Source organism: Chenopodium album, chromosome 6, assembly GCF_948465745.1.
Source record: "Chenopodium album chromosome 6, dcCheAlbu1.1, whole genome shotgun sequence".
NCBI lineage: Eukaryota > Viridiplantae > Streptophyta > Magnoliopsida > Caryophyllales > Amaranthaceae > Chenopodium > Chenopodium album.
The window spans coordinates 6,694,905-6,717,767 of NC_137839.1; the positions used below are offsets into that span (position 1 = coordinate 6,694,905).

Genomic DNA, 22,863 nt, shown 5'->3' on the forward strand with positions numbered 1-22,863 from the left:
CTCAGAAATGACATTTGAACAATGCACAGTTCTGTGTTCAAAAATAGAGTTTGTAAGTGGCCAAAATCCCAGGTATAGTGACCCTTTTTTTGTTTTTTAAATTAGCAAAAGATATTCAGAACATGCAGCTGAGAACAAGGCTAAAGCACATTTATGTATAACAGGTTTAAGTCCCATTTTATATCACATTGTTTCTCAAGTTCAAGGAAGATTCATAATATAAACCTCCTACCTTAAATATTCTTGCAGTCTTCTAAGTAAACTGATAAAGCAACTGCATGTACAATATAGGCCATGTACAGAACAATTGATAAGGAGAACCTCCGGCTCAAACAAGAATTTAAATCATACAACTTCGACAAACTTGGGATCATACGAAAAGAAGAAAGCCAAGAAACCAATTATTATTGATTCGTAGTTCTTTTATCTACATAAGAAAATATACTGAAGAGGCAACCAATATGACAAAACCTCAAACCATTATCAGAAATGCCTTTCAGACTTATGAATGAAAGGCCCTTCCATTACTCTCATCTCTCCAACTAATGATATCCAATCAGCTATTATCAAAGAAGTATAATGAGTATCAAATTCCATCAATGAATTTTTGAACTAAAAAAATATAACCTGGATTATAAATAAATTCTGTAGTAAACAAACAGAAGAATTCTGTTCAATCTTTGTGCTACTTGAAAAAAAAAATTGGCAATTACTGGAGAAGAAGAAAGCCGACACCCCTAAACCTAGCACCTGACACTCATATCTCTCAAACACATTGAGGGGGAGGGAGAGGACTCTATTTAAAGTATATATGTGTCACAGCAACAAAGGCCACTAATCCCTCGCATAACCCTTGAAAATCATCCTTACCTCACACACTCTCTAAGAGATAAAGCTTTCCAAAATCTAAATAGTCAGTTATTAATATTACCCTCCACAACTTCTCCAATCTTAGAAAATCTACTAATTATCAATCAAAATTATGTTTTCTGTTTGTTTGTTTGTTAATTTTCAATCAAAATTGAGGGTTGTATGTGAGTCCAAGGGATTTGTCTGCCTTCCAAAAGGCTTTCATTGCCTTTTTCTTTTGAGAAAGGTTTGGCATGTACAATGTGCAACAATATTGTACAAAGGAAGTACTACTTCCGCTCCATTTTGTTCTTTAAGCTTTCACCATAAGTCCATTCCTTTTTGTTCTTACACTTGTGACTTAATAATCTTTTACCTTCACAACCCACAACTAAAGAGCCTAGTTTTGCCACTTGCAACCCCAATTTTTCACTCTCTTTCTTCGTTTCTTAAAGCTTGTGCAAATACTCCGTCGTAAGCATCAAGAGCATTAAGAAACGGGGGGTAATATTATCCCCGGATATCATTTACTAAAGCACATACTTGTATTATGTTTTCATTACAACACAACTAAAACATTAAATTTCTAAGCTCGGGTCGATTCTCCATTGACATTTACACCCCCGGTGCATCAGTCATCAATTTGTGGTAATCAGTAGCAACAGTTACAGATATTTTCCAAAAATTATCAATTTAATTAACATCATATTATGTGAAAAATCAAAACAATAAATACTTCATAAAACCACCATTTCACACTTTTTTATCACAATAACAAATCAAGAAAATGCCACAGCAATCAATCAATCCACATTTACAAATTATCATAAATATGAGCAAAAAGCCATCAAATTAAGTTAATTACTGCATTAATTAATTAACCATCCCATCATCTTAAACAAAATCAAATTCAAACCCATCAACAAACAAACATAAGAATTGAATCACATAAATTATCATTCTAATTTAACATGCACCCAATTATCTCCGGTAATTCACCCAAACTATGAAATTCTAAAGAGCGTTCAAAGATTCAAACTTTATATTAAAAAATGTAAATTATTGACAAATTTCAGTAGCCCTTAAAACAATCTATAAATTCAGATTACAAAAATTAGGAAAGAGAAGAACACTTACGAGTAATAGGGTTAGATGTTTCCGTCGACGGAAGCTGGGAAACCCTGCTCGGAGCCTCGAAAGCTTTAATCGGCCTCTTTGGCACAAGACCAATGCGTGACGTCTTTTTTTTTTTTTAATTTTTATTTTACGGGGTGAGGTTTGTTGGCTGTATTGAGCAAACAATTGGCGCCTTGGCGGTTGATGTAGTGACGATTAGGGCTACATATGGTAAGAAGAAACGCATGTTCAATCCCTCGTAATAATAATTGAAACTTGGGAGGGGATTGAAACATAACTACCATCCTCGAATCCGGATTAGTTCAAATGGTGAACCGAATATAAACCGCAAATAATAGACAATATTGAGCGGTGTAACTTGTGAATAGCTCAAATTCGACTCTAATTGGATCGTGCTCGTTTGAATCAATGAAACTCGTTAAATGTCCAAAAAAAAATCACAGTAATATTATTCTTTTTTTTTTTTTTTAATCTTCAAAAATAAAATTTTATGTTGTAACTTAATAAATTCAAACTAATACACTTAACTAGGAAAATTTTATATAAAGAGAAGAAAATATAATCAATAAAAGTTTGAAATTCAAGAGGCCAAACCTTTAAACTAGCAACTCATGAATTCGTGATATCGACTCGCTCGATTAGAACCCCTAGAAAGTAAGAGAATAAAAATATACGTAGTATATATATTAAAAAAAAAAAAAAAAATTGATATTTACTACCACCTAAAATCAAATAATTAATATTTCACTACCACTTATATTTATTTTCCATTAAGTTTATACAAAAAAAAAATAAAAAATAAATATATAAAAAATAAATATATATAAAAAAAAAATCCATCCACTCTGCCACCCTTCCCCCCCGCCGGCCTGGCGCCGACGCGAACCCACCCCCTCCCTTTCCCCCACCCTACACCAACGAACCCCCCCACTACAAGAAATAGGTCATTTTGCGACGGAAACCTTGCAACGGACTACAATTCCGTCGCAAAAAGGGTTAATTTGCGAGGGAATAAATTCCGTCGCAACTTTGCGACGGAAACAAACTTTTGCGACGGAAATTCCGTCGCAAAGTTTGCGACGGAATTTATTCCCTCGCAAAAGTTTGTTTGCGACGGAAATAATCGTCGCAAAACAATATTAAAAAAAAAATAAAAAAAACATTTTGCGACGGATTCTGCGACGGAAATTCCGTCGCAAAAAGTTTTTAAATTTTTTTTAAAAAAACTGAAGTTTCGCTGAAGGAGAGAGAAAAAGAAAACGAAGAACAGAAAGAGGAAAGCGTAGAGAGAGATAGAGGAAAGCGTAGAGAGAGAAAGAAAATCCGGCCACTTCACCGCCGCTGTCGCCACCGGAACGACCGGAATCCGGCCACTCACACCTACTAACGCCCACCCCCTCCGTTCACTCCCACTCACGCGCACTCACGCCCACCCACGCCACCCCCTCCGTTCAAGCCCACTCACGCCCCTCCGTTCGCCGGCGGTGTGCAGCCACCACACCACCCTCCTTCCGGCAGCCGGATTTCCGCCACAACACCCTCAAATCCCGGTGAGTATTCCACTATCCCCCTTTGTTTTTGTTTTCAATTTAATTTTAATGTAAACCCTAACTTTTTCTAATTATGTTTTTTAATTTAATTTGTAACTAAATTTTATTATTTAATTACTTGTGTTTAGTGTAGTGTAGTTTAATTTATATTGCAATGTTAGAATTAGTTTAATTTTTAAGATATATTGCAATGTTAGAATTAGTTTAATGTATGTTAGTTTAGTTTAAAATATATGTTAGATTAGTTTATAATGTATGTTATTTTAGTTTAAAATATATGTTAGTTAGTTTATAATGTATGTTAGTTTAGTTTAAAATATATGTTAGATTAGTTTAAAATATATGTTAGATTAGTTTAAAATATATGTTAATTTAAAAATACATGTTAGTGTATGTATGTTTATTTGAATGTGGGTAATTGTGTGTTAATTATATGTGTTTCATCACTTGCTTTAAACTTGTTTAAATTAAACAATTATGGTATGTATGTTAATTATATATGTTCACTAAGATTTGAAAGCATTTGCATCTTCTTATTCCTAGATACCCGTTCAAGACATACACATTAGGAGTATGTCTTGAATAGTCCCCGGTTGGGACTGTCCTTTGACGTTTAATCTCACTTTAGGTGGTGAATGTATGCAATATTTTTGATTCTATGGAATATCTTGGCGTCTCATTTCTCTACAATGTTCTCTGGGTACATATGTTGGTGTGTTTAATTACCTACATTGCCACTTATGAACTATTTCAAGCCTCGAACTCAAGTAACTATGTTAGGTAGGTGTATTATGGTCAAAAATAAGCTCATTTGATAACAAATGTGAGAAATAGGCAAGTTAGAACCAAAAACGCCCCATTTTCGCCCATTTTTTCTAGTTTTAGGACCTAGTGAACCTATATTGCCACTTATAAACAATTTCAAGCCTCAAACTCAAGTAACTATGTTAGTTAGGTGTATTAAGGTCAAAAATAGGTTCATTAGATAACAAATGTGAGAAATAGGCAAGTTAGAACCAAAAACGCCCCATTTTCACCCAATTTTCCTAGTTTTAGGACCTAGTGAACCTATATTGCCACTTATGAACTATTTCAAGCCTCGAACTCAAGTAACTATGTTATTTAGGTGTATTATGGTCAAAAATAAGCTCATTTGATAACAAATGTGAGAAATAGGCAAGTTAGAACCAAAAACGCCCCATTTTCGCCCATTTTTTCTAGTTTTAGGACCTAGTGAACCTATATTGCCACTTATAAACAATTTCAAGCCTCAAACTCAAGTAACTATGTTAGTTAGGTGTATTAAGGTCAAAAATAGGTTCATTAGATAACAAATGTGAGAAATAGACAAGTTAGAACCAAAAACGCCCCATTTTCACCCAATTTTCCTAGTTTTAGGACCTAGTGAACCTATATTGCCACTTATGAACTATATCAAGCCTCAAACTATTGGTTCTCATTCTTTATTTTTATTTCTGCATTGTATATCCTTTGTTTGTTACAGGAGGCGTACCAACACAGACAGGAGGAATCAAGAACCCAGGGTTCCCAACTGTCTGAAAATGAAATTTTCTTTGAGGCGGCTGGTGGTCGTAATAAGAAGGGTCGTGTTAGAGGTCTTGGTGTTGGTGCTGACTTGTACTACGGCACATCTAGGGGACGAGGATCGGGTTCTTCCAGCCAATACGTACCGTCGGTCATAACTCAAATGCAGGAAAACTTCCACAAGGAGTTGAATGAGAGGGTGGAAGCAATTGAGAGCCAGATCGATAGCCGTGTGGCGGAACAGCTCGATGCTCGAGTGGAGGCTCGAGTGGCAGAACGGATGGCTGAAATCGAGAGGAAGAACAAGGAGTTCTTAGAGGAGTTAGCCAGTAGATTTACAGGATTGACCACTCCTTTCACTTGTTCTACGATTCAGCCTCAGATTCGAGACCCCAGGAACGACCCGGGTGGTGGTGGTGGTGGTGGTGCAGGCCAAGGACAGCCAGCTTGTGTTTAGTTAGGTGTCATTTTTCGATTTTTGTATATGGATGACATTGTAGTTTTAAAAATTATATCATGTACCGTACTTGGTAGTTACGGCTACGTGTTGTATATATTTGAATTATGTTAGGGCGTGGACTTTTTGACTGAAATTATTTTAAATGCACGTATTTTATTAAACAGGATTGCATGAATACAGGTTCCAGGAAAACAAAACAAAATACAAAAAAATTAAACAGGATTGCAGGAATACAGGTTCCAGGAAAAAAAAACAAAATACAAAAAAAAAAAATTAAAATTACAATAACTTTGCGACGGAATTTCCGTCGCAAAATGGAGTATTTTGCGACGGATTATTTTCCATCGCAAAATTTGTGACGGACTATTCCGTCGCAAAAGAATCCATTTTGCGACGGAAATACATTCCGTCGCAAAATTTGTGACGGAATATTCCGTCGCAAAATGATTCCTCTTGCTACGGAATTTTCGTCGCAAATGTTGTTTTCAGCTACAACTACCTTTCCGTCGCAAAATCCGTCGCAAAACGAATTGCGACGGATATTCCGTCACAAAAGGACTGTTTGCTACGAAAGTTCGAGCGACGCCATGCCTGTGACGGAAATCCGTCGCAAAGTCACTTTGCGACGGAATTTTGCCAGTTTGCGCGACGAATTATTTCCGTCGCAAAACGGCCCTTTTCTTGTAGTGCCCTTCCCTTTCCCCGTTCTCTCTGCCCCGGCCCCTACCCCAAACCAAAACCACCCCTTTTTCCCCTTCCCCCATTGGAATCCTCTCCCCGTTCCCCCTACCGAAATCGACTCCCCTCCCCTTCCCCTACCCTTCGGCCATCCCTAACCTTAAAGGCCTAAACCACCACCCCAAAACCACCATAAGCGAAACCCTAAATTCATTTTGGGTGGTTTTGGGTGGTGGTTTAGGGTTAGGGAAGGCCGAAAAAGGGTAGGGGAGGGGGTCGATTTTGGTGGGGGCTGAGGGGCAAATTTTGGTGGGGGCCGGGGAAGGGGAAAGGGGGTGGTTTTAGTTCGGGGTAGGGTCTAGGCAGCAAGAAAGGGGAGGGGGTTCGTTGGCTGTGTAGGGTGAGGGAATTGAAAGGGAGGGGGTGGGTTCGCGCCAGTAGGGGGTGGTAGTTAAGGGGAGGGGGTTCGTTGGCTGTGTAGGGTGAGGGAATTGAAAGGGAGGGGGTGGGTTCGCGCCAGTAGGGGGTGGTAGTTGAGGGGAGGGGTGGTAGTTGAGGGAAGGATGGCATTGAGGTGGAGGGGTGGCTGCAAGGTAGTTGAACGGTGGCTAAACCCAACTAATGGAAATAGTAACGGCCTAAGTCAGTTGGAAGCTAAGTGAAATAAATATTTTAGAGATTTGGGTGGTAATAAAATAAAATTAAAAAATTTAACCTTTGAAAAGAAAAATTTGCAAATTGCAGCCATTTAAAGTTCGAATTTTGCAAATTGCAGCCCAAAAGTTTGTATAAATTATAAATTGTAGCCCGATTCAACTTTTTCATCGGTTTACATGTCGAAAAATCTCCAGTTAAGGTTTTAGGGGCCATTTTAGCTCTTAGGGGTCCAAATTGAACTCGGAATTAGCAAAAAAATAAAGTTAGTTCCTCGTTTTGCGTAACAAAAATGTATTGATTTATGAAAAACTGTAAAAATGAGACACTTAGGTTATTTTTTTGCTAATTCTGAGCTCAATTCGGACCCTTAAGAGCTAAAATGACCCCTAAAACCTTTATCGAAGATTTTTCGATATGTAAACCGATGAAAAGGTTGAATCGGGCTGCAATTTACAATTTATACGAACTTTTGGACTGCAATTTGCAATTTTTTTTAAATGACTGCAATTTGCAAAATACGAATTTTGGGCTGCAATTTGCAACTTTTTTAAAATGACTGCAATTTGCAAAATACGAACTTTAAACGGCTGTAATTTGCAAATTTTCCAAAAGAAAAACATGTATATCAATCAAGTTTAAATGAGAAGAACAAATTTGTAGATCTCTCTTACTTTTCTAGATGAGCTACAAGTTAAAATCTAGGCATATGTAGCAAATTATATAGCTTAATAAAATTGTTATGTCATTTACAATTTTTAAGGGAGGCTTGAAATAAAGGTTATGGTAGCCTTCCGTACTCTTAACTTAAATTACTGTCAAGAATGTGTATTCTTAGTTTGTATTGATTGTTAATTCGGTATATATACAACCTAAGCCAAGGGCCTAAACTTAGCCCGTTAACCCACTAAATACAATAAACTATATACGGGCTTAACACCCCCCCTCAAGTTAGAGCATGCAAATCACAAATGCCCAACTTGCCAAGTAAATACAAATTAAAATTGTTGCTTGCTTAACGCCTTTGTGAAGATGTCCGTTAGTTGATCCGTGGTCTTCACATATGATGGTCTAATAATCCCGTCCTGAATTGCATCCCGAACATAATGACAATCAACCTCAATATGCTTAGTACGCTCATGAAAGACCGGATTTTGCGCAATATACAATGCAGACTGACTATCACAAAATAAACTCATCGCTTGCGGATGCGAAACTCCTAAACTGTCAAGGAGAGCCTTCAACCATTTCAACTCAACAGTGGCCTTAGACATCGTACGATACTCAGATTCTGCAGAGGATTTAGCAACGGTATCCTGTTTTTTAGTCTTCCAAGAAATAGGAGAATTTCCAAGAAACACCAAATAATCTGTAATCGATCATCTCGTAAGAGGACAACTAGCCCAATCCGCGTCACACCAACCTGTCAACTGTAAGTCACAATCTGAGCGCATTAGAATACCCTGATCTGGACTACCCTTCAAGTAGCGCACCGTTCGAAGAGCGGCCTCCCAATGATCATGACGGGGCTGATGCATAAATTGGGACAGAATATGAACTGTGTATGTCAAATCAGGTCTAGTGAAAGACAAAAAAATCAAACGACCAACAAGACGCCGATACATCTCAGGGTCATCAATAAAAGGTGCCTCTGATTTTGCCAGAGTATGGTTTTGCTCAATTGGAGTACCTGCCGGGCGTGCCCCTAATAATCCAGACTCTGCAATAATATCAAGAGTATATTTCCGTTGGCACAAAAATATGCCTTCCTGACTACGAGCAACCTCAATACCCAGAAAATAATATTTCAACACACCCAAATCTTTCATATGAAAGCAATCACTCAAATACGCCTTAAAAGAAGAAATCGCAGAAGTAGAATTGCCAGAAATCAATAAATCATCAACATACACCAGAACACTAAGATGGACATTCCCTTGATTCAGAGTAAATAGAGAATAATCAGAGTACGACTGTTTGAAGCCATACCTTTTGAGTGAGCCGGCTAGTTTGGCAAACCAACAACGAGGTGCCTGACGTAGACCATAAAGTGACTTTTGAAGGCGAAATACCATTCCAGGTTTGCGACAATGAAACCCGGAAGGTGGCTTCATGTATACCTCCTCATCAAGATCACCATGGAGAAAAGCATTGTGGACATCCATTTGATGCAATTCCCAGTTCTTCGCAGCAGCTACAGCTAAGAAAGTCCGAACTATGACCATTTTAGCCACAGGAGCAAACGTCTCATTATAGTCAATGCCTTCAACCTGATGGTTACCAAATATGACAAGACGAGCCTTCAATCGTTCAACAGTGCCATCAGAATTATACTTGATTTTATAAACCCATCTGCACCCAAGAGCCTTCTTCCCTGGAGGTAACACTTTCCATCACCCAAGTCTGATTATCCTCCAATGTTGTAATTTTTTTTTTTGCATTGCATCTCGCCACCCTGCATCTGTCATAGCCTCTTTGAAATTACGGGGCTCAGTGCCTGCAATTACAGCTGCAAGAAATATACGGTGTCGCTGGGAAAAATTGTCACAATTCACATAATGTGCTATAGGATAAGGAGTACCTGAGGAGCATGGATTAGGTGAACTAGGAGGACTCGTCACTTGTACATTATGTGCCACAAAATCTTTATGCCAACCCGGTGGACGTCGCACACGAGCCCCACGATCAATGTCAAGAGGAGTTGAAGAATTCCCTTCGCTAGCAGCTGCCTCCTGCTGCCCAAGGGTGCTGCTAGCTGCTGCCCTGCTGTCCAAGGCAGGTTCTGCACTTCCGTCCAATGTAGCAGCAGCACTGTTGTCCAGAGCAGTCCCTGCCACAAGCAGGCTGCTGCCACTGCCACCTGCCGCTGGGGAGCTGCGGTTTGTAGTGCCGGCAGCAGCAGTCCCCCCCTCGGCAGTGTGCTCGGGCTGATGTTCTCGGCTTGCTTCGCTCACCTCTAAAACCGCTTCCAAATCATCCAAAAAATCAAGGTCTACACCCACATTATCCACATTATTTTTGGAGCCAACATTCAAGGTTTTGTCACAAGCAAATGGGAATTCATTCTCATAGAATTTTACATCACGGGAAACAAAAATCTCACCCGTCTCAAGATCGTACAATTTCCATCCCTTTTTACCGTGAGGGTAGCCTAAAAAAGCACATTTTCGACTTCTAGGGGCAAGTTTATCTCCCTTAGATTTTTGGTTATGGGCAAAACAAAGAGAACCAAAAACACGTAATTCATCAAAACTAGGCTCTTTATCAAATAAAATTTCATATGGGGTTTTGTTTTGTAGTAAGCTAGAAGGAGTGCGATTAATCAAATAAACCGCCCCAAGAACACACTCACCCCAAAAACCAATAGGTAAATTCCCTTGAAACATCAAAGCCCGCCCCACATTCAAGATATGTTGATGTTTCCGCTCAACACGACCATTTTGTTGGGGAGTCCCAACACAAGAATTCTGAAAAAGTATGCCCTGTTCTTTAAAGTATGGAATCATGCAATTGAACTCAGTTCCATTATCACTCCTCGCCAATTTGACAGACACACCAAATTGACGTTCAACCATAGCAAAAAAAGAACAAAATGCGGAATAAACTTCGGTTTTTGAATTCAATAAATAAACCCAAACACCTCTAGAATAATCATCAACTAATGCCAAAAAATAATGTGCACCACAAGTAAAGGGAGTTTTATACGACCCCCATAAATCACAATGAATTAATTCAAAAATACAACTAGCTTTACTATCACTATTAGGAAAGCTATCCCTACGTTGTTTAGCTTGAGGACACACATCACAAGCTTTATTCAGATATTTAAGTGCAGAACTACTACGAAGAGGCGGAATCAACTTAACCACTCTATCCGACGGATGCCCAAGCCTTCTATGCCACAACTCAAATTCTGATTCTGCAGGAACTTGCACCGCACATACTGTAGGAAGTCGTCGGAAATAGTAGAGTCCATCCTTTCATTCACCGGCTCCAATCAGGCTCCCCGAGCATTGGTCCTGTATAGCACATAAAGAGTTAGTGAATCGTACAAAACAATTTGAGTGATCAATCATTTTAGACACCGATATTAAATTGCATTGTAAATTCGGAACAAATAAAACATGTTCCAAAATTATGTTGTCTGCCAACAATACTCGACCTTCCTTCAAAGCAATTGCTTGTTCCCTATTCGGAAGTCCCACGGGACACGGTGAGATCATACGAACATCCACCAAGCAAGATTCATTCCCGGTGATATGATGTGATGCCCCCGTATCAATAATCCAAGAGGATAAGAGCTCACCTTGCATACGATCTTGCTGAAGAGAGGCCATATTTAGCAAAACCCGAATATCCTCAGGTTTGAGATCATTTAAGGATATATTATCCCCACTTCCAGAAGTTGTACGTCCCTGTCGAAGAAACAAGCCCACTCACCGCATTGGCGCGAACAACAGACTTCCCATCAGACACTGACCCTGCGGATTTTTGAGAAGAGCGTGTTGTCTCCTTCTTGCGTTTCAATTCGTGCCACCATTCGGGATAGCCATGGAGAACAAAGCAGCCCTCATTATCATGCCCTATTTTCTTGCAATGAGAGCAGAATAATTTTGTTTTATCACGGCGTTCTGGGATTCCCTTTGATCGAATTGCAGAAACAGCAAACGCGTGAGCATCCTTCATTGCTTCTCTGTCAACTCGACCCTTAGCTAAGCCGCGCGATTCCTCCTCTTGGAGAAGAGCTTGATAGGCACAGTTTAAATCAACCGAAGGCTGTTGTGATAACAAGTTCGTGCGCACCACAGCATACTTCGAATCATCAATTCCACATAAAAATTGGTGGAGTATCTCCTCCTCCCTGTCTGCCGCAAGTTTACCCGCAACATCACACGAGCACTTCTCGCATTCACAGCCACGGAGAGGTTTAATTCTGGTCAGATCATCAAACAAGCACATGAGCGTTGTATAATAATCTTCAATCGACATATTTTCAGTTTTCCGACAATCAGTAATCTTTGACCTAAGTTGTTGCAACCTTGGTCCATTGGAGACACAATACCTCTGTTCTAAATAAGCCCAAAGGCGTTGAGCCTCATCAAAGAAGGGCAGTGATGCCGCTAGTTTAGGTTCCATAGAGCGCAATATCCATGAAACGAGCATTGAATTGACTGTTTCCCAATCCAATAATTTCTTCTTTTCAGTTGGCTTCGTGATTGTTCCATCAACGAATCCAAATTTTCGACGAGATCGAAGAGACAACGTAATTGCTCTCGACCAAGCCAGGTAATTGTCACCTTTCAAGACCACGTGAGTGATCAAATTTCCCGGTTGATCTCCAGCACCGAGATAGAAAGGAGATGAAGGATCGAGTTTCCCGTCTTCCATGGATGTTCTGTTCGATGAATGATCGTGGAGAGGAAAGCAAAATTCTGTGTTTTAGGGTTTGTTTTTAGTTAGGCCTGATACCATGTCAAGAATGTGTATTCTTAGTTTGTATTGATTGTTAAATCGGTATATATACAACCTAAGCCAATGGCCTAAACTTAGCCTGTTAACCCACTAAATACAATAAATTATATACGGGCTTAACAATTACCCAATCCACCCCCTAATAACAATGTATGGATGTCAACTAGTTTAGTCTGTTTAAGTCTTAGAATTAACAATATTCAAAATCTGGAGCGAGATGATGTTGACCTTTTGAGTTTTGATGTATATCGATCTCAAGTCATGGATCGTGAATTCGTGATATTTGATTTGATTATATTCACAAGAACCCTGTAACATTACCTGTATTTCTATCATTGTCCTCCATTTTAGAGAATGAAATGATTAAGTTGATCCTATTTTAAAGGTCCAGGAAAAAGAGAAAAAATAACTCTCCCGACACAAAGTTAACAATGTTAAAATAAATAAATTTAGTGGAACTAATTACTTCATTATATATATTAGTTTGGCTTGGCTTTTCTCATAAAATAAAATAAAGGTTTTCTTAGAGTGAGGTATAGCTTGAGAGGTTAGAGCTCCTCTTCCAAATTTAAGAGGTCTTGGGATCGATTTTTATCACCCATCCTTGTGGCTATCTAAACACCAAATAAAACCAAAAAAATTAAGGCCTATTTTGTCTATAAAATATATTTTTAATATTTTTTCAATCATAAATAATTACTAAGATAAAATTCTTCCCTACGTCTTACAAATAAATGTCACATTTTGACTTTAATTTAGTAGTGCATCTCCAAGGCACACTATTGATCATAAAAAAAAAATCTTATAGTGCATAGCCGTAATTTGTTCACCTTATTTTCATTTATTTCAGCTGTAAAAATAAGTTCAGTTTAGAAAAATAAAGTTTTAATTTGATAATGGCCGGTTATCCAATCCAAGTACAAAATACAACTAATACGAAGTATAAGTTTTAATAATAAATTCAAATAAGTAAAAAATTATGAATAGGCCAGGGTATTGTACACCCTAATAAAAATTATTAAAAGTTGAAATAATCTCAAACGAAGTTATATATATAGTAACAGTTTCATCAAGATATATACTATAGTACTTGTATGAAACTCCAATCCATAGTTTACTAACAAATTACATTCAAAGATTATAAAGTTCGACCTTATAAATAGTAAAAAAAAAAAAAAAATCTAAGGCAGATGGAGTACGTGTCTCGGAAGATCTAGATTGTTCGGCGGATGCTTTCCCCTACCACTTTCTTGGTATACCGACCTAGTGGGAAATCACCAACAAGAAGGCCTTATTAGATAAGATTTCATCATCCTGCTAAAAAGCTTACTACTGAAATCGTGTAAGGATGCACATATGAATTGAAGTGAAATAATAGAGATTTATTTTTGCGTAGGAAAAAAATGTTTGAGCATGCCGAAACTTACAATGATAGTCATCAAACTTTAATATAATGGACAATTTCATGCATTCCACTATCACAATAATTCCTTAGTGGAAATCACATGGCATATAACAACCTTCACAAATGTACATGTCATAAAACCATATACTAAAATTTTTATTAATTTTCTTGTACCAAAAAAATTCGACCGTCACTCCACTTTTATGTAATGGTCTTGGACTAGGCTTTCTCAAAAAAAAAAAAAAAAAAAAAAAAAGGTCTAATGGACTAATGGTTAGCATCTTACCACAAGGTTCACTTCTTTTCTTACTATAAATATCCCTTTCATTCTTCTCTATATTTGAAACAAATCAAAACATGGCTCGTCTAAAATCTAATGCTTTACTAATTGTACTACTTGTTGCAACTTCTATTGTATTGAGTGAAAGTAGGATTGCAAGGAAGGACTTGGGTTTAGACCTTGGTGGTGTAGGGCTAGGGTTAGGCCTAGGGTTGGGTGTTGGTGGAGGGTCTGGCTCTGGAGCCGGGGCTGGTGCTGGATCCGGTGGTTCAAGTTCTAGCTCGAGCTCTGCTTCATCTAGCTCAAGCTCAGGTTCAGGTGGAGGAGGTGCAGGCTCTGAAGCAGGCTCCTATGCCGGGTCTAGTGCTGGGTCAGGCTCAAGATCACGAGGTGGTGGTCGTGGTGGAGGAGGCGGTGGTGGAGGTGGTGGAGGAGGAGGAGGAGGCGGTGGTGGTTCGGGTCAAGGAAGTGGGTATGGACATGGTGAAGGTGGTGGACATGGTGGAGGGTATGGTGGTGGTGGGGACTAAATATGAAGTCTAAGCTAAATTTAAGTTGACATTCTTGTGTTAATTGAAAATGAGCTTTTAAGAGAGCTTGTTTATTATTGTTTAATGACTAGCAATGCAAGTTACCATGCATGGCAACATCTATGTACTTTAAAGAGTATACAAATAGAATAAAGTAAATTTAAGGTTTCCCATTGTAGAAAGTCGATTTGCTTTGCTAGCTATAGTTTGTGTTTTTATTTACGCAGTGTGTTATTCATTGAATAGTAATAACGTCAAAAAAGTTATAATGAAAAGTTCAGTTTGCGTTCTATATAAATCTTTTATTCAAACTCCTATATGTATAAATTGTAGCAACAATGAGAATAAGTACAATTTTTGCATAATGATACTAATGACTATGTATTGAAAAGAAATAAGCAAAATTCCATAAGAGTATATGGTCCCTTTAAATAGGTTATAAATTTTTCGAGAGAGCTTTAGATTTTAAATGAGAAGTTCGTTAGATGACTAGCTAGCAAAGAGAGTATATGGTCCCTTTAAATAGGTTTTAGTTTGTATCTTTATTAATTAAAGGAAATTTTGTGAAAAACTACCTATTATAGTTCAGAATTTGCGAGAAACTACCTATTAAAAAAAATGTTGTAATTGACTACCTAATTTTCGAAAAATGTTGTAATTTACTACCTTACGCCGGATTATGAAGGAGTTTGACCAAAGTTCTCCGATGTTGACTTGGTCACGTGATCATCACGTGACACTTAATGACCCTTTTCTTTCACCAAGTGTCATGTGACCAAGTCAACGCCGGAGAATTTTGGTCAAACTCATTCATAATCCGGCATAAAGGTAGTAAATTACAACATTTTAAAAAAATTAGGTAGTCAATTACAACATTTTTTTTAATAGGTAGTTTCTCGCAAATTCTGGATTATAATAGGTAGTTTTTCACAAAATTTCCTTAATTAAAACTGTTATGGAGTATAAGAGTACTAATCTAATTAGCAAGTACATGATGGGTGAGCATATAGTTAGCTACGGGGGTACTTATGTCACAAGTACTCGTATTAGGCAACTCAAATATAAAGTAGGAGAGTTCGGTCCACTTATATGCTCAAAGGAGGTTCAATAAAAAAAAACCAATTATTGATGAGATGGGAGTCATGGAACACTCACAAGTGAGAATATAATGAGTTTTCCCACGTATCGTTTTCAAAACGTTTCGGAAACGTCTTGCGTTTCAAAACGTGTTTCAAAACGGCTCATGGAGTTTCCTTATTTTGCGACACGTCTCACATAATTTAGAAGTTCAGAAACTTGTGGGAACTTAATTAAGGATATCAATTAACGTTTCCCCTAAAAAAACAACAATGAAACCCATAAATTTACAATTACAAGCAGTCAAGCAGCATGGTTGTTTGAGTTGTTTCTGTAATTGCCATGTTCCAAGCTTTGGAGATCCTTGTTTACTGCCGTCACCGCCTTGTTAGAACAACGTTGATCTAACTAGCTACCACCGACAGATTTCACCAATTGATGTTTATTTTTGGATTTAATTTGTAAGTAAGGGGAATTCTTGCAATATACAAAACGAAGTATTTGTTTGTTTTTATTTCTTGCAAGTTTATTTGGTATTTTTTTTTTTTTGAAGACAGTTTATTTATTGGTATTTCATTCCAATTAAATGTCTTTTATTTATGTATTTTTTCGTGTCCCTGTTTTCCAAAATTTCAAAATTTCCATTTCCCTGATTTCTCGTTTCCTGTCTTCGTTTTCGTGTAACTTAGATACAGTCTCAATAATTCGATTATTTTTACGAGCATGTGACTACTAGTAATTAATATGAACAATTTCAAATTACTTATGTTCATGATACATTAACCATAAAAGATCTAAATGCTCAGGCATATGGCAACGAGCGAGTAGTTAGAATGAATAATGGATTTCAAATTACTTATATTCACGACACCTTAACCATACAAAGATCTAAATGTTAATGATATGATGATAAACACCATCTGAGTAATGATAGGTCAAGTACAATAATCAACTTTCTAATGTTGTCAAAAAAAAAAAAAAAATTGTACATATCACATACACATTCACACATTTTTACTGTTTTTATTAGGAAATTTTGTGAAAAAATACCTATTATAATCTAGAATTTGCGAGAAACTACCTATTAAAAAAATGTTGCAATTGATTAACTAATTTTTGAAAAATGTTGTAATTTACTACCTTACGCCGGATTATGAAGGAGTTTAACCAGAATTCTACGGCGTCACGTGACACTTAATGACCCTTTTCTTTCCCAAATTTTCTCACAATTTTCCTACATGATGGTCACTAAATGTCACGTGACCAAGTCAACGCCGGAAAATTTAGGTCAAACTTCATAATCCGGCGTAAGGTAATAAATTACAACATTTTTCAAAGTAAGGTAGTAAATTACAACATTTTTCAAAATTAGGTAGTCAATTACAACATTTTTTTTAATAGGTAGTTTCTCGCAAATTCTGGACTATAATAGGTAGGTTTTCACAAAATTTCCTTTTTATTATAATTTTGCCTACATACATGTTGCATTTCAAATATTATATTGCACATTAATTGTATTAGAAAAAACATTATATGGAGAACAAAATAATATTTTACTTAACACATGTAATTTAATTTGAAGAAACCCAATTATACTTATTAAGAATTTAGGTTGCCATGACCGCTCTTCTCACTGGGAACTTAATTATTTAATTTATACAAGTATTAATTACTGTATGATATTTAATCATCACCCTGAAGAGAACTTAATTGAAAGTTGAGATGGATATCATTATATTTCTTTATTCATTATGTATAATGAAAATGAATGGAAGTAAAATTAAACAAAATATATTGAATAATCCTTAGCAAGTTATTAATGGTGGACAGAGCCTAGTGATTTGTTAGTCACTAACTTCATCTTACAAGCTTAAAAACTCAAAGACAATTACGAAATAAGAAGTTAAAAGTTAGGGATTTAGGGCAAACAATTAAGTCAACAAGCTAAAAATAGTGCGTGGGACCTTTTTTGCATGGGACGGTTCCATAATGCGGCAAAATATTGGCAACCACAAATTAGGTTAAGTAACTAGTAAAATAATAAAAAATTGTTACTATATATGTTGAATCATCAAAACACCAAGTATGATCACCTTACTTTGGCATCTATAAATAGCCCTTCTTACATACTTATTTCCTTACTATCAATTGAGTTGATCATAATAGAAACAAATAAAAAATGGCACGTCTAAAATTTATTGCACTTTTCCTTGCCTTATTTGTTGCAACTTCTGCTATATTCGGTGAGAGTAGGGTTGCAAGGAAGGACTTGGGTATAGATCTCGGGGGTGTAGGGGTAGGTTTGGGTCTAGGATTGGGACTCGGCGGTGGATCGAGCTCTGGAGCTGGTGCCGGTGCTGGATCTGGATCCGGTGGTTCAAGTTCTAGCTCCAGCTCTGCTTCATCTAGCTCGAGCTCAGGTGGAGGTGGAAATGCGGGTTCAGAAGCAGGATCCTATGCTGGGTCAAGAGCCGGATCTGGGTCAAGATCACGAGGTGGAGGCCGTGGTGGTGGAGGAGGTGGTGGTGGAGGTGGAGGTGGTGGCGGCGGTGGTGGTTCAGGTGAAGGAAGTGGGTATGGACACGGTGAAGGTGGCGGGTATGGTGGAGGATATGGTGGCGGTGAAGACTAAATTAATTTGAAGTCTACATGAAATGGTCGTCAACATGCTAGTGTTAATATCCTCTAAGATATATAGCATCTGTTTGTGAGTAGTGTAACAGAATAAAAAGAAAGGTGTCCCATATAAAAAGTCTATTTGTTTAATCAGCTTTTAGCTTGCTTGTTTGTATTTTCAATATGTTCGTTAATTCTAGTATTCAAATAATAATATCATGTACCACGTATTATATTGTCAATTATAAGTTGTTTTTATATATTGTGAAGTTCAGCTTTGCATCTAATATAAATCGGCAGCGCGCACAACTCGATCTTTTCAATGACAAGTGTTTGTTTATGACTTTGAGTCTTTGATACTAATAAACCATATACAAGTATATATGTCGGTTTTTTTTTTTTTTTTTTTTTTTTTGAACGGGAAGTATATATGTCAATTTTAGTAATCCCTATATATATTGATTAATGAATAATGAGAATATCCTAATCAAGGAGATTTACACAATCTTACAATCATGTACAACTAATTTGATGGATTTCCTCTAATGAATTATTATCGATTTTAGTACGAAGTATTTCTCAAGTATTAAGGAACAATGAAAGAATAATTAACTTTATACCATTTTTGCGTTGTTATTCAATATAATCGAGGTCTAGATGCAAGTTGTGTTGTTAGTTGTTCAGACACTGGTGCACATGTTTAGTCTAAGAATAATTTAAGTAATAACAATCTAGCAATATTTAAGTTCGAACTGTAAACTGTTTAGGTCTAGCTAGATGATGTTAGAGTTGTTTTACCAATAACCAATATGTCAAAATGTCAGAAAGAACACATCTGTTTAAAATCGATTGAATAATTTATTAGGGCCTGTTTACTCCAGGTTAATTTCAGTTCAGTTGAGCTTCAATCAGCTCAGTTCAGTTAAGTTCAGTTCAATTTAGTTCAATTCCAACTAGTTAAGTTCAATTCAGTTCAGCTCTTAATTTCCTTCTCTCATAAAATATTCATTTCAACTCTATTCAGTTCAGTTTAGTTTAATTGAACTCCAATGAGTTAAGTTCAGCTCCAATTAGTTCAGTTCAGTTCAGCTCAATTCAGTAAAAGTGAACAGGCCTTTAAGTTATATATCATGTTGTGCCAATGCCTTCAATTTGGAATTTCCCTTGGTCGATCTTCATCATGTTGCGTGCAATGATGTGAAGAATTGTTCTCCTTAAAAACAAAAATCAAGGAAGACATCGCAATTGATCCTAATTACATCTTGATATAGTCATGTTATGTTCACCTCGGGTCTCATAAATAAATTCAAATAAGACAAGTACAGTAAAAATAAATTCTGATAAAGGTTGATGAAAATTAAAATTCAAATTACAAGTAATTAAAACAAGTTTTAATAAGTTCATATATAAGCTTAAATTCATATATGATAAGATAAGTTCAAATAAATGAAAATTTGATGAATAATACATGCTTTACACTGATTTAGTGCATCTTCCACCTCTAATTTTACCATGTTGGCCTTCGAGATTTGCATCAGCTCTTCTCTTCCATGGCCGAAATAAGCTTCCAAAAGGTGTAGGTACAAGGTGCATTCCATTCTGAAACACAATAATAGAATCCAATTTCATACATTGGAATTATTTATGACAATTAAATCGTTTAATAGATGAGTTTATATCGATTATTGACAATAATATAAATAGGTGAAAAAGATTTATGGTGTTCATGATAAACCCTAATTGAGTAGTAATGTGTGTAAATAATTATACTATATATTCGTTAGGGTTTTTCTTCAAAAGATAATTGTTTACTGTTAGAATTATATATTTGTCTTAGTATTAATAATATAGATAATTTAAAACACTCTGTTGCTTGACCCCCATCACTAACTAATAAGAACACAACATGACTAATGACATGCATGCTTAATTGCTTAGTATATAATTCTATTCTATTAAGTTTGATTAATACATGCATGTTACTCATCCTAAGATAAACCTTGAGATGGCAAAATGTCAACCACAATTTCCTTTTGCAAGTAAATTGTTAATGGTGGACAAAACCTAGTGGTAGCCGCTAAATTCATATTCATATCTAAAATGGCATAGCACGCATGAAATTGTTTTGTATTACTAACACACTAAGGCTACACAAGTCAACAAGCCAAAAATAAAGCGCGGACCATTTTTTATGCACATGTTAGTGCCCTAACGCGGCAAATTTAAATTGTAACCATGAGTTTAGGTTTAATAATAATTTATTACAAAAGAATTCTAGAATTTTCGAGCACTATATGTTTAATAATCATCCAACACCAAGTAAGAACACCTTGCTTTGGCACTATCATATGCCATGGATCTATAAATAGCCCCTCTACCCTTTCAAATTACTTCACAATCAACTGATTTGATAGTTTTGAAACAAAAAACAAACATGGCACGTCTAAAATGTATTGCACTATTCATTGCCCTACTTGTTACAATTTCTTTTGCTGAGATTGAGAGACCTGAGAATAGGGTAGCTAGGAAGGAATTGGGTATAGACCTTGGTGGTGTAGGGGTTGGATTAGGGTTAGGGCTAGGCTTAGGTCTTGGTGGTGGATCGGGCTCTGGAGCTGGTGCCGGAGCTGGATCAGGGTCCGGTGGTTCAAGTTCTAGCTCAAGTTCTGCTTCATCTAGCTCAAGCTCGAGCTCAGGTGGAGGTGGAAATGCAGGTTCTGAAGCAGGCTCCTATGCTGGCTCAAGCGCTGGGTCTAGATCAGGAGGTCATGGATCACGAGGAGGCGGACGAGGAGGAGGTGGTGGCGGCGGCGGTGGTGGTGGAGGTGGCGGTGGTGGAGGTTCCGGTGGTGGAAGTGGATATGGACACGGTGAAGGTGGTGGATATGGCAGAGGTTACGGAGGTGGTGGAGATTAAGCATAAGTTCTAATTTAAAATTGTTCATTGTTTGATGTGATAATAATGTATGGCAACATATGTATCGTACAAACAGAATAAAAGAGTACTTTATATATTAAGGAAATTAAGTCCATTCGTTTGCATGGCTTGGATTTGTATTCATATGTTTGGAGGTTCCTAAATCATGTACTCGGTGTGTTCAATGTAATGGAAAATATCTATTATAGTGAAGCTCAACTCACATCTTATATATTAGTGTATACTCTGTAATTCGGTAATAAGTCTAATAACTCTTTTCTAATGACAAGTAGAACAAAGATAAGAAGGTTGAATTTATTACTCGTACTACTTTAAGTAGTGTATGTATAAAAGTTTTTTCTTTTTTCCTCAAAATGTAGTGAATGAGATAAAAGGTTAATCTTGTGTATAATCAAGCATACAAGTATGTATGTACTCAAAAGAGAAATAATTCTCGCAGGAATTATTTACAATTCAAGAGCATTGTCTTGAAACATTTACAATTTAGTACAATTTACCTCAAGTCAAGTAAATACTAATAATGTTAACGATATATCACTAGTCATTTCGTCTTTCTAGTTAGTAGGAAGCCATTTTGCACATTACTCCGTTGTAGTTAAAACTAAAAGTCAACCCGGCCCTGTTCTTTTGGACCTATTTTCAAAATTTCGGTTGTGTTCAATTCAATTTAAGCAATTTTCTCTCTATAATTTCATTAGAATAATTCAATATTGAATTCACTCAATTTTATCTCCATAATTTTATCAAGTTTACTTTTCGGTTCAATTTACACAATTTTCACTATGTAAAAACTTCCAACTGTACGTCTATATAGACAATATAGTTTAGTTACAGTTCAGCTCAATTTAAATTCATCATCATTATCTTTCAAAAAAAAAAAAATAAAAAATTCATCATCATTATAAAAGATCAAGATTCAATAATGCTATTTTTTTGTACAAATATATACCTGGCCTATATACTAAGTACGTACTTGGTTTTTCATGATTACCTACCAACGCACATATTAGCACATATATACTCCATAACATTTAACCCTTAACATACATTAATACATACATTATTCAAATTCAAAACTTAAATGTGGGTTTCTCATGTATTAACAACATTAAGATGTGTGAATTTTTTTATAAATCCCTAAAGAACTACTCCGTACGAAATAATTTTAAAAATCATATCTAATGCTTACAAGTTACAACTATATATATATTAGGGTTGTATATCAATTTAACCATTAAAAAATACGAAGTATGAAAAGTAAATATTTTGAATATATATTAATTTATTCTTATGAACTGAAGCTGAAAATTCTCCAAATCATAACAAAATAAAATAAAATAAAATTTCTTTTACGTAAACAAAAATATATGGTCAAAAACTTATAGGATGCAGTTTTTAAATTTTGATCACATCAATTAGATAGGTAGGAATTATAATTGTTTTCCTAGTGTAATTTGTGCCCCTTATAAATCAATCATTGGTTGCATGCGAGTTTCTTCTTTTTTTTTTTTAAAAAAAAAAAAAAAGTTGAATACATTATAAATACAATTATATTGAATTCAAATTGATAACAATCATTCACCTTGTTCTATTCAATTAGGGATACCACCTACTTATTTTTTTATACATTAAATATTGACTCTGACCCATACACCTGTCAATACCTACCAAA

General features: G+C 36.3%; 5 protein-coding genes across 5 annotated transcripts; 4 read left to right on the plus strand and 1 right to left on the minus strand.

Moving 5' to 3' along the window:
• Positions 1–21: 21 nt before the first annotated feature.
• Positions 22–5,668, plus strand: LOC145636588 (uncharacterized). The gene is made up of 3 exons (XM_081688165.1): positions 22–72; positions 3,273–3,536; positions 5,041–5,668. The coding sequence occupies exons 1-3, from the start codon at positions 22–24 to the stop codon at positions 5,536–5,538; spliced, it is 813 nt and encodes a 270-aa protein (XP_081544291.1). The 3' UTR covers positions 5,539–5,668.
• A 5,591-nt stretch (positions 5,669–11,259) lies between these two features.
• LOC145636589 (uncharacterized) lies at positions 11,260–12,261 on the minus strand. Its single transcript, XM_081688166.1, has one exon. The coding sequence runs from the start codon at positions 12,259–12,261 to the stop codon at positions 11,260–11,262; it is 1,002 nt and encodes a 333-aa protein (XP_081544292.1).
• Positions 12,262–14,031: 1,770 nt separating this feature from the next.
• Positions 14,032–14,850, plus strand: LOC145634432 (uncharacterized). Its single transcript, XM_081685856.1, has one exon. It carries the CDS (start codon positions 14,108–14,110, stop codon positions 14,558–14,560), a length of 453 nt encoding a protein of 150 aa, XP_081541982.1. The 5' UTR covers positions 14,032–14,107; the 3' UTR covers positions 14,561–14,850.
• A 2,877-nt stretch (positions 14,851–17,727) lies between these two features.
• On the plus strand, positions 17,728–18,513 carry LOC145634430 (uncharacterized). The gene has a single exon (XM_081685854.1). It carries the CDS (start codon positions 17,817–17,819, stop codon positions 18,267–18,269), a length of 453 nt encoding a protein of 150 aa, XP_081541980.1. The 5' UTR covers positions 17,728–17,816; the 3' UTR covers positions 18,270–18,513.
• Positions 18,514–20,600: 2,087 nt separating this feature from the next.
• Positions 20,601–21,564, plus strand: LOC145634431 (uncharacterized). The gene has a single exon (XM_081685855.1). The coding sequence runs from the start codon at positions 20,688–20,690 to the stop codon at positions 21,168–21,170; it is 483 nt and encodes a 160-aa protein (XP_081541981.1). The 5' UTR covers positions 20,601–20,687; the 3' UTR covers positions 21,171–21,564.
• The last annotated feature ends 1,299 nt before the right edge of the window (positions 21,565–22,863 follow it).

Bases quoted from the DNA above. Each gene is read 5' to 3' on its own strand.
- LOC145634432 (XM_081685856.1), top strand. From the start codon at position 14,108: ATGGCTCGTCTAAAATCTAATGCTTTACTAATTGTACTACTTGTTGCA.
- LOC145634431 (XM_081685855.1), top strand. From the start codon at position 20,688: ATGGCACGTCTAAAATGTATTGCACTATTCATTGCCCTACTTGTTACA.
- LOC145636589 (XM_081688166.1), bottom strand. From the start codon at position 12,261: ATGGAAGACGGGAAACTCGATCCTTCATCTCCTTTCTATCTCGGTGCT.
- LOC145634430 (XM_081685854.1), top strand. From the start codon at position 17,817: ATGGCACGTCTAAAATTTATTGCACTTTTCCTTGCCTTATTTGTTGCA.
- LOC145636588 (XM_081688165.1), top strand. From the start codon at position 22: ATGCACAGTTCTGTGTTCAAAAATAGAGTTTGTAAGTGGCCAAAATCC. The intron at 73-3,272 runs GTATAGTGACCC...AGGAAAGCGTAG, and splicing joins GTAAGTGGCCAAAATCCCAG to AGAGAGATAGAGGAAAGCGT. The intron at 3,537-5,040 runs GTGAGTATTCCA...TGTTTGTTACAG, and splicing joins CACAACACCCTCAAATCCCG to GAGGCGTACCAACACAGACA.